This window comes from Chanos chanos, chromosome 7 (assembly GCF_902362185.1).
Source record: "Chanos chanos chromosome 7, fChaCha1.1, whole genome shotgun sequence".
Lineage (NCBI taxonomy): Eukaryota > Metazoa > Chordata > Actinopteri > Gonorynchiformes > Chanidae > Chanos > Chanos chanos.
The window spans coordinates 24,016,331-24,027,230 of NC_044501.1; the positions used below are offsets into that span (position 1 = coordinate 24,016,331).

At 38.5% G+C, this 10,900-nt stretch overlaps 2 protein-coding genes across 2 annotated transcripts in view; both read right to left on the reverse strand.

The window, feature by feature from the left end:
- The window catches only part of shmt2 (serine hydroxymethyltransferase 2 (mitochondrial)), a 54,308-nt gene extending 53,691 nt beyond the window's left edge, over positions 1 to 617 (reverse strand). The window contains exon 1 of the mRNA XM_030780150.1: positions 508 to 617. Within this exon, the coding sequence (XP_030636010.1) occupies positions 508 to 540 (33 nt within the window). The 5' untranslated portion in view covers positions 541 to 617. The remainder of the gene's footprint in view (positions 1 to 507) is intronic.
- Positions 618 to 9,679: 9,062 nt separating this feature from the next.
- On the reverse strand, positions 9,680 to 10,501 carry nxph4 (neurexophilin 4; the record flags this gene model as incomplete). The annotated part of the gene is made up of 1 exon (XM_030780672.1): positions 9,680 to 10,501. A coding segment is annotated over one exon (822 nt), but the record flags the coding sequence as incomplete, so codon positions are not given.
- Between the last annotated feature and the right edge of the window lie 399 nt (positions 10,502 to 10,900).

Here is a 10,900-nt window from a genome sequence, read left to right on the forward strand (position 1 = left end):
TTATGAAGTTGCGGCTTTGCTCACCGTTCCACTAAGCGCTAACTGTAGCTAACAAGATGAATGAATACATGTTGCAAAACGTACACAAATTCTGCATACATGGAGAAACGAACCATCTTTAAAGAGTTGTATCGTGATGAGGTAGAAGCCAAGTAGGGAAAGAACAGCTGTAGTTAAAGGGAACTTTGTCCTTGCCAAATGCAATCATGATACTGTCTGCTCACTTGCTAACTAAAACTACAAGCTATCTGCCACATACTAAGCAGCGAAACGGCTAACTGAGACCAAACGCACTGCTTCCCAGCCGCGCCCTGGCAAGCTCACATAACACAGGCTAGATATTTCATCGAGAAACTGTCGTAGAGGCACGTCAGGTAAAACTGAGTAATTTGGTTAATCGGTGTTCACAATTGTTTGGTACGTAGCTGTTCCTGTAAAACGAAAACACATGAAAACATTATCTCGGCCATTCTAGTCTCAAACAGCCGATTTGCTGTTTGCACTCACCCTCGCAAGTTGCCTTAATGTCAACGTCAGCATGGTTTTAAGTGAAGCACGCCGGTTGAAGTACACAAATGCGGTGCCACGCTGGTTTTGTGTCTTGAAATGAGTTCGTTAAGGGAAGTTAAAAGCCCTGTTACGTTTAATGTCATGCGCACAGGGCTGCTGGGAGTTGTAGTTTTTAGCGACTACACAACCAGTCCACGGCGTGGGAAAAGATTTCACGTTCTTGTTCATGTCTTACTATGCACCCAATGCTTTATAGAGGGTGAGATAGATGGTGCAAGACTCAGATTCAACTCGGGATATGTTATATAGTCTTACGAAATCTAGGAATGATTAGAAGATTAATTTTACGGCAGGACAATGTTTTAAATAATATAAAGCTCGGGGTGAAGAAAAAGAATGACCAAGCAGTCGTGCTTTGCAAAATAAATAATAAAAACATATTAAAAACGATGGTGATTGCTCAAAACTATGTACTGAGTATAGCTTGCTGTTCTAATGTTCTGTGGAAAGGTATTTAAGACTTTTCTTTTTTAACCACAAGAACTTGAGATGGTTCATAAGATTTCGACTGCACAAGAAACTCCTTATAACGGCTTTTGAAACATGATTTGAAACATGAATTATGATCTTAAAGAAATATGGAGCCAACGTAAAGCTACATGCGCAGGAGACGTGATTTCTTTCTAGCTGAAATTCTAGAGGCAGCATTATGAATAACCTCAGTGGTTTTCTTTGGCAGCCTTGGAAAAATGCAATTACAATAGTCAAATCAAGTTAAAACAAAATCTTGTATCAATTTCAGCATCTTGTTGAATTAAACTAGACATGATTTAAAATATAGAATGGATTCACTATATTAGCTCAGCTGACTAAGCCTCTCTACCCTTTACTGCACACAGGCAGGGCAGTAACACAGTTAGACAGTACAGACAGGGTGGTAACACAGTAAGGCAGTACGGGCTGGGCAGTAACACACTTAGACAGTACAGTCAGGGTGGTAACACAGTAAGGCAGTACAGGCAGGCCAGTAACAGAGTTAGGCAGTACAGGCAGGCCAGTAACAGAGTTAGGCAGTACAGGCAGGCCAGTAACAGAGTTAGACAGTACAGGCAGGCCAGTAACAGAGTTAGGCAGTACAGGCAGGGTGGTGACACAGAAAGCATCTCTACCTTTGACTGGATACAGGCAGGGTGGTATGACAGTAAGGAAGTACAAGCAGGGAGGTAACACAGTAAGATGCAGAGGTTTCCTGGCATTTTAGCATCTCTACCCTTGACTGCATACAGGCAGGGTGGTAACACAGTAAGGTGCTGAGGTTTCCTGGCATTTTAGTATTTGCTAAGCTGTGAGGACAAGCTAGAAATCATATGAATTGATCTGCTGAAATGGCACACTGAGGTTTTCTGCTCTTAAACTGGTGATGTGTCAGTTGTGCATTTCGCATGAGTACTCAGAGTCCTGTGGGTTTATCAGTTAGTGTGGATCAAATCAGCAGTGCTGGGTGAAGGTCTCCAAACAGCAAACAACTGTCATGCACATAGATAGTTTTGTGACTTATGTGATGTACAAAACCTGACCATCATTAGAGGAGGTATAATTGCTTGAACTAGGAGACTACAAGAGACAGAAACACCACAGAGAGGCAAATCTGTAGTTATTGTAATGAGAAGAGGACATTTCCATAGCTATAGAATACATCACAAATTTTAGATAACAAAATGTTTGGCTTAATTTCACATCCCAGAGGCAAAATCAATATTGAGGGACTGTTTTGACAAACCATACATAAAAATCACTATAATTAAGTCCTTCTGCTGGTTGGGTGCAGTTGCCCCTGTGATGTCATAATAAAACACTTTTCCAGCATTAATTTCAAATACTTGCTCCAGTCATGTTTAGAACTATACATCCAATTATCAAAGAACTCATGCAATTCTAGATAGTGTTATTGTTAATGTGCTGATGTTGCTCTTATTCTCTTTGTTTGCACTCACTCTGTTCTGTATCAAATGTAACAATGTCATTAGAAGGCAGATCATTTTTTGAAAAGAAAAAAAAAAGAAAGGTCAGGATATCATTTCGAAAGCACTGGGACCAAACAGCATATAGATGTTTTTATTTTAAAACAGTTCCACATGGTACCATATAATTTGTCCTGGAGAGGGTGGTCAGAGACAAATTCAGAGTGGGTGAAGCTGGAAAATACAAATGCAAATATTCTTTAACACATCTCTTTAAATCTTTAAAAGACAATGGAAATCCAAAGAATGTATATGTACTAATGGAGTCTTGGCTATGAATAAAGATGTTGAATTGAATTCTTTTTGATAGATGATAGGAGGTCTGTGAGATTGCTTGAATCTTCAGCCATTATTTTAGAGTGAACAAGTTAAAGTGGGCGATCTTACCTCTCTGCCTTCATTGCTTTATATACACACATGTGTGGTACAGCCTTGTGGCCCTGGAATTCAATTTTGCATCATAGTCACTCAGCTTAGTGACATACCCTTTTCAGCTGGGAGGTAGTGCTATTTTTCTGTGGATTAATTTGACTTCCTCACTTTCCCATCTGAAGTATTCCAAATGTCCATTACAACTACATGTGAACAGAGGTAAGGAACTGTGTAATTTTTACAGCAAAATAAATGAAACAGTGCCTCACCACTTGATTTGAAGATTTTTTGTAGCACTAACACTGGCATGAAAAACAATGCAACAGCACATAGAGACAATGGGAGGGTCCCCTGGAGGGTCAGTAACACTAAGCACCAACAACTTTGATCTGTTCAAGGATTTAAAAATGAGACACAAATGTAAACTAATGCAATATCTCCACCCCATTTCCTTCTTGGACACAATGGAAGATGTTGTGGTAATGAAATGTTTTCATGAGCGAGTATGGATTGTCAGGGGACAACCAGGTCTCAATGAAACTCACCTTACGCTCAGAGATCAAGTGTACTGTTACCGGCCAGCCACTGCTCAAAATTACACACAGTGTCAGGTTGTGACTGATATGTAAAAGAACTGTATGCTGAAATGTGTACTATTATAATGAATATTCAGATCAACAGGATGCAAGCATGGGGCAGACTTTAATTCAGGCAGAAAACAGAACAAAAGTCCCAGGAAAAGGCAAAAGTTCAGCACATGGCAACCAGACCACTGCAGATTTAGGCAGGAAATTGAAAACAAGGGGACAGGTGAAAATCAATACACAGTAAGGGAGTGAACATAGATTAGAGATAAATGTCTTGGAACACTTTGTAGATACAAGAGACTTTGCAAAGAGGTGAGAGAACAAAGGAGTATATACATGTGTATATACATGTGTTGATAATGGCTGCATGAATTGAGGGCAGGTGCTGGTAAAACTGAGCACTGATTGGTAGATTTAGAGGGAGGCAGATACAAGGGCGTGACGATGATGTTGTAAATCAGCAGGCAGGTTTGAGCAAAGTTGGCAATACACTAACAAACATAGTTGTGGAAGTCCCAGTGACGTTTGTAATTTATAAAACATTCATAAATTGATTCATAAAATAGTTCCAGAGTTATTCTTGGGAATCGTTGTTCCCACAGCAGTATGCTTGAAGCTTTTTTTTTGTATTTGCAGCGAGCAGTAAAAATAATTTCTCAGGGTTTTGCCAGAGCTTTCAGGGCCAGCTGCCTGGAGCCTTCACCCTTCATAGGCAGCTAGCTTCTGAGACAGGGCAAAAAGTGGACCCTCTTTCAAAAGGCAGGACATTCAGAAAGCCTAGCTAGATAGTCACACATAAATGGCATACCGAAAACCAGTGTTTAATGATTGGGCTTTTGTGTGCATTCACTCAGCTAAAGGCAATAGGCAGTTAGCTAATGTTAGCTAGCTACATACCTCATGAAAATCTCACAAACTATCAAACTTTTTATTCAACATGACTATTTTTAGTATAACTAATTTAAGTGAAGACTGCTGAATATGTAAATTTATATTTTCACCCTGTTTTCCTTTGCCTCACATATTTGTTTGCTGAAAATTGTTTAACTTGTGGTGGCACGGTGGCGCAGTAGGACCCTGACCGGCCAGGGTCCTTTCTGTGTGGAGTTTGCATGTTCTCCCCATGTCTGCATGGGTTCAGTCCAAAGACATGCAGGTTAGGTGAACTGGAGACACTAAATTGCCCTTTCGTATGAATTTGTGTGTGAGTGTGTTTGTCTGTGTGTCTGCCCTGCGATGCACTGTCGACTTGTCCAGGGTGTTTCCCTGCCTTTTGCCCAATGAGTGCTGGGATAAGTGGCTTTGAAAATGAGTGAATGAGTGAGAGTGTTTAACCTGTCATAGTGAAATGCAGGAATCTTACCCTGTTAAAGACAGACACAATGCTGTATTTAAAATGACCAAATTAAGCCAAGTTAAATGGAAACATTTTATGATACCTTCAAATGGAAAATGAGATGCACTCAAATACCACCTCACAGGGTGGCTGCCAATGAAATTGAAAAATAGCTTTAGAGTCTTCTCAGTGCAGTTCATGACATTTGAAGTATAGGCCTTCAGTGTTGATGCATTTGACTTATTTGAACATCCACTGACATCAGGTGACAAATTTAAATGTATTCAGAATTGTTGTCTCATAAACTGCCAGCTGTTTTGCCAGTTTTTACTGTATTGTGAAGAAACACAACAAGATAGGTAAGCAGACTGAGTGAATCTCTGATTCAGTGAATTACAATATTCCTGCTCTGAGATAGCTCATCCTCCCTTCCTTTTCCCTCCTGTGCATTCAGAAGACCATTTTACTTTAATGAAAAGTTATAGGACACTGCTTCCATATCTATCATTGTGTCAGTCTAAATGCTGAAGAGTTTGAAGTGCTTTTGAGCTGATCATAAACAACTTTTAATACAAAGTGTCAAAATACAAGCAAAATTGTGTCACCATTAGAAATTTGAGCATTTAGGACCAATTTCCTCTGTTATGTTTTACAAGTAATGCTTTACTGTTGTCTTGTGTGAATAGAGAAATGCAATCACCCATCTGAAAAGACATCACCACATGCAGTAAATACGCAGAATTCCTGAAAGAAAAACAGAAGAATCTTACACCAGCATACCAAAAATGCTGCCAGTTGGTCCCTTTTTGTCGGTTCCTTAAGTTACTAATTAAATTTCATACAGACTTTTTTTTTTTGAAGCAAAATGCAAGAGTAAAATGTGTTATAGCAGATGTGCTAAATGTTGTGTCCTGGATTTATGTGGTATAATGTGGTATAATAGCACTGAAATTAAAATCAAGTCAATAAGCACACTGGAAATTTGAGTAAAGCCTCTTTGATTTGCTCGTAGTTTAAATTAAATAGTAACATAGCATCAGAAATGCACTTTTTTATGTGTGAGTGTGTGGTGAGAGATGGTCCTGAAAAATGACAAATGAACTGAACTGAACTGAAATGTTGGTTGGTTTGGTTTCAGAGGTATACTTTGCTTTGTTAACAAATAGTAATGGTGAGTTTGGCCTCTGATTTATACTATGGTTACAACTTAATGTCTTATATCTTATCTTTTCAGAGTGTCAGACATCTGTGTCAATACATCTACACTATGTTATTCTTCCAAAATTGTTTGATGATCTTTTCTCCAACATCACATAATATGGAGATCTTTAACAAAAATGGTTTGTATAATTTTGTTACTGACCAGAGGGTCGAAGGCCTCTCTTACTACCACATTGTATAGTTTCCTCACGGCACATGTCCTAAGTTAAAATCATTTAAATACTGTTTTGTGAGATATTATTAATTGTTCCCTTGGAGTACTGTCTCACTGTTTAAACTGTGCACCATGCATTTAAAATAAGCCTGCATCTACAGCATCATGTATAGTCAGTGCTGATTTGGATTAATGTCAAAAATTGTTTTATTTTGTGTCTGTAAAAGGGAAAAAAATAATCTTGTGTTCCTGAGAAAACATTCTTAAACAAGCCTTGTTAATTTTCTAATGCTCAACTGCTGTCTTGATATTTAAAATAACTTGTATTTTAATCCCTAGAGGACCTTACCTCCATTAAGAAAGTGGCTTTGTCAAAGGTTTAACAGTCTTAGTTTTAATTGGGATAATCCCCCAACCCATTCCTGCCAAAATATCATCCTGAGTGTTGTCTTGTTACAAAGGGGTGACCACTCTGCTGGTGTCCCCACCCTTCTCAACATCAAGACATTCTTTCTTATGGTTCCCCCTGCTAATTACTCACTGTATTCAGCAGTAATTTGTGATGGTCTCTCCATAATTATTATTAATCATTTTCAGTTGCATTTGTGTTGTCATGAATTGAATTGTCTCAGTGGATCTGATTTAATGATTTATTTGTGATATGTACACACAATATTTTTCCATTATTATTTATACACATTATTAAGCTATGCACCACTCAGTTCCACAGATGCTTGACAAAGAAAGACAGTTACATGTCTCATTTCAAAATGTGTCAGAAATTAAAATAGAATAAATAGTAAAAATGTATTTACCCTTTCAGATACTTTTTCAGATATCATCCAGAAATCTGTTGCATATTTGCAAGCCCATTTTAGTTTTGTAAAATGCTATGCTTTTAGTTTGTTCATAAGAAAAGAGTTGTTTTTGGTGTGCTTGCCTGATTAGACTGGCTTATATGCTACTCTTCACCTGTTTGCACTGATGCTTTATGTTTGATCAACTTTTCTCACGCTAGCTCATGCATCACTATTATAATTTACTTTAATACACACGGATTATACCTCAATGCATTGTGTATACTAATGTGTTGTGTTTGCAAGCGTACACTTCTGTTCTCAGCAAGGATCTTACTTTCAACATATATTAGTTATGTTTAAAAAACACAGTTAAAATACAGGAAGAACTCAGAGGTGTGTTAGATACCAAATTAATGATTAATAACAGTAAAGAAATAGAAAGGTTTTTCAATTAGTAAGTCTAAAACACAGTTGAACATAAATATAGACACACACACACAGACATCTCTCTCTCTCTCTCTCTTTATATATATATGTATATGGGGTGTCATAAGAGATTCTGGTAGAATTTAACCCTAAGCCCTCTGAAGTTTACTCTCAGGGTTGCTCATATTCCAGTGGGTTATGTCTCAAAACTATGTTATTCTCACATATATGCACTGTTTACTGCCATGAAAACTAAATTCATAGCAAACAGTCAGAAGTGTTTCCTTTCCTCATGTCAGTGAAATATGATGAGTCATGTGACTGACTAGCTGTCTAACAGGAATACACGGTAAGACATCGTGTAGGTTTATGTAAATTGTAATATTGTACTGGGATAGTGTAGTGCTGCATCTCCATTTCTATAACAACACTGACCATCACCTGGCCATCTCTCTCAACAGATTAACAGAATTTAAAAAAAGAAGGTGATATACATTTTTTATTACTGCACAGGTTAATGCCTTGACACCCATGAACACACACACACACACACTCACATACACACATATTTGTACATGCACACACACACACACACACACACACACACACACACACACACACACATATATCTATATCTTTATCTATATATATATACAGATATAGTGACAACACTGCTAAACTCTTCAGCTGAAATTATATGGAACACACATATTATGAAAGATCTAAAACCAAAATTTTGATAGCTTTTGATATGTATTGTCATGCACTCTGTGCGTATGCTGTACTAAAAGATTTTCCATGACATTCTAATGACAGTAGAGTGACCATCAATTATGGTGCCATATGCTTATTCAATCTGCTCTGTTGACAAAGCAGAAACAGTGGGGCAATTGCTCTGCCATTACTTCAGCTAAGCCATAGACCTGTCTTTGAGTTCAGAACTGCCCATCATTGAACTGGACCAGTTACAGATTAATCACTGCTGATGTATTCTCTGCACCCGTGTTTTAAACCAAAACTTCTCCTTTGGCTTAATCTCTGTTGAGCTGCATGCCAGCAGTCATTTCACTGCCATGAGAGGTTGTGCAAATTTCATTTCAGTTGCAATTAATCTCAGCCCAATTTAAAAAAGCAAAAAAAAAAAAAAAAAAAAGAAAGAAAAAAATTGGGAATATAAATCACCTGGACTGAAGGATTTTAGTTTCACTCAACTCAGTTACTTTTGTTACCAAACTACCTGACTAAATTACCTCACCTAGGACACTTTATCTAATATTTATTAATATTTATGGACAGTCAAAACTGTAATTTCATGAGATTTTCCTGCCATTTGATATTTACTCTGTGGGTGGTTACGTAAACATATGTTCTGATCCTCCATTAAACATGGAGTGAGGCAGTAGTACAAGTCTCTATATTATGCTGTTACTGCATGGCTTGTATACTGTCTAAGTGTAACTAATACTCTGGATCCTGGGTGCTTGTAAAATGTTGCTTGGAGGATGCTATGTACGCACCCATTTTCGTGTATGCATCCATTTTTGTTTTTTAGAGGCTAACTGTGAAGCTAAATCCTATTAAACTTTACATTGTCTTGATATGAAAATTTAACAAACCCAAAAGTTAGAAAAGAGACAAAATTGAAAAACTACTTGAATATATTTATTAAATATATCACTCTTTGGAGTAGGTATTTGTAAATGCCTGCTTAAATTGACCAAAAAGAGTTGAAGTACATGAGACTTGTCGTTCCCAGACAGTTCTGCAGAAAACGGGATTGAGCATACAGCTGTTTTCATGAACAACATTAACAGTAAAATAATACTGAGTAACATGCAATAAATTTAGGTGTGATCACTTTTGTTGTAACTGATCTAAGCTAGGCTAACATGAACTGGCAGAGTAATTGCCCCTACAAAACATTAAACCGAACAGTCTATTTACATTTCAGATGACCTCCATTTTCATGTGGAAAGAGTGTCACTGGAGAACAGTGCCCAAAACACTTGTTATTTTTACAGAATGAATTAATGAAACAGACAGAGGTCAACAAAACATTAAACTACATTCAGGTGAAGATGTGCGTTTTGTTTATGTTATGTAAAAAGAGAATTAGGAACAAAAAACAAACACTGAAATTACTTCAATTTTCTTGTCATCCATGATGCATGTCAATTCCTCCATCTGACTGATATTCTTTGAGAGGGTAAGCCTTGTGATTACACCCCCATCATGTCTCCCTCATTACACTCTCATCCAAAATAAGGGTGTCCATTCTGGAAGTTGTAATCAGGACAAACTTTCTGCACCAGTTTGTAGTCGATGCTGAAGAACGAGATGAAGATGCAGATGACTTTGAAGGGTTTGGCGCACAGCCAGGCGGCATTAGACTGGATGTGTTCAGTGAAACATGTCTGGGAGGGGTCGTACAGACAGGGCTTGGGCTTCTTGGAGCGGTCCGTCTTCTCGTACTCCATGTGGCAGTTGAAAGTTTTGAGCTCTTTTGGATCAATAGAAGACTGATCCCTCTGATGGATGTGCAACCCAGGGAGATGGAGCGGAGGATGCTGCAGGACCTCAAACTCCACGACCTTTGAGGGTGGGACTATGCTCACAGATACGTTGCCAAGACTGGAAGAGTTGTGGCGAAAGTAGACTGTAAATGTCCCATTGACATGGTCCACGATCTTCCCTGTCAGTAACAGGCTGAACTTAATGGTCTTGATGGTGAACTGAAAGTCACCCCAGCCAAAGATCTTTTTGGTCTTTAATGCTGTCTTGAGCAGGGGCTTGCGTTTGGAGCGGTAGCCTGTTTGATCAAGGACCAGAGACTGGTTCCTGGCCCATTCATATGGATGGTGGAAGGTATAGCTGGGAGATTTGGGCTTCAGAGGTGTGTGCTCAATGGTGGAGAACATGCGGGAGTTCTGATAAGATGGTTTCATTGCCCCAACAGCCTCCACCCCACCTCCACTCACACCATATGGAATGGTCTTCAGAACAGAGTCAGCTGGCTCCAGCTCCATATAATCGAGAGACTTCTCCATCCCTTGCACCTGTACACACACAAAAAGCGAAATAGGTCAAGCCATGCTCCATTCACATATGGATCTTTGTCAAAGATCACAACCTTGAACCCTTTCAATCTAGAAGTCCCATTTCAGACAGACCTGAAGTGACAAAGCTGATAAAAGCTGTCAATGCTGATAAAAAAAAAGAAAAAAAAAAGATCATTTCAGATTTTTTCAGTCTTTGCAAAACTACAGCTGACATTGTTGTGTCTGATCAATCATAACTTTGGTACATCTTACAGATGACTGGCTAACAGACTAACGTAGCTATATTAGTCACTCAGATGCTGCATCTATGCTAAAGGGTTAGCCACCCAGAAGCAGGTGCTTCTCCTACACGGCTCCTAAACTATGGAACAATCTTCCAACCAATCTGCAGGATTCTGACACACTCTCTCAGTT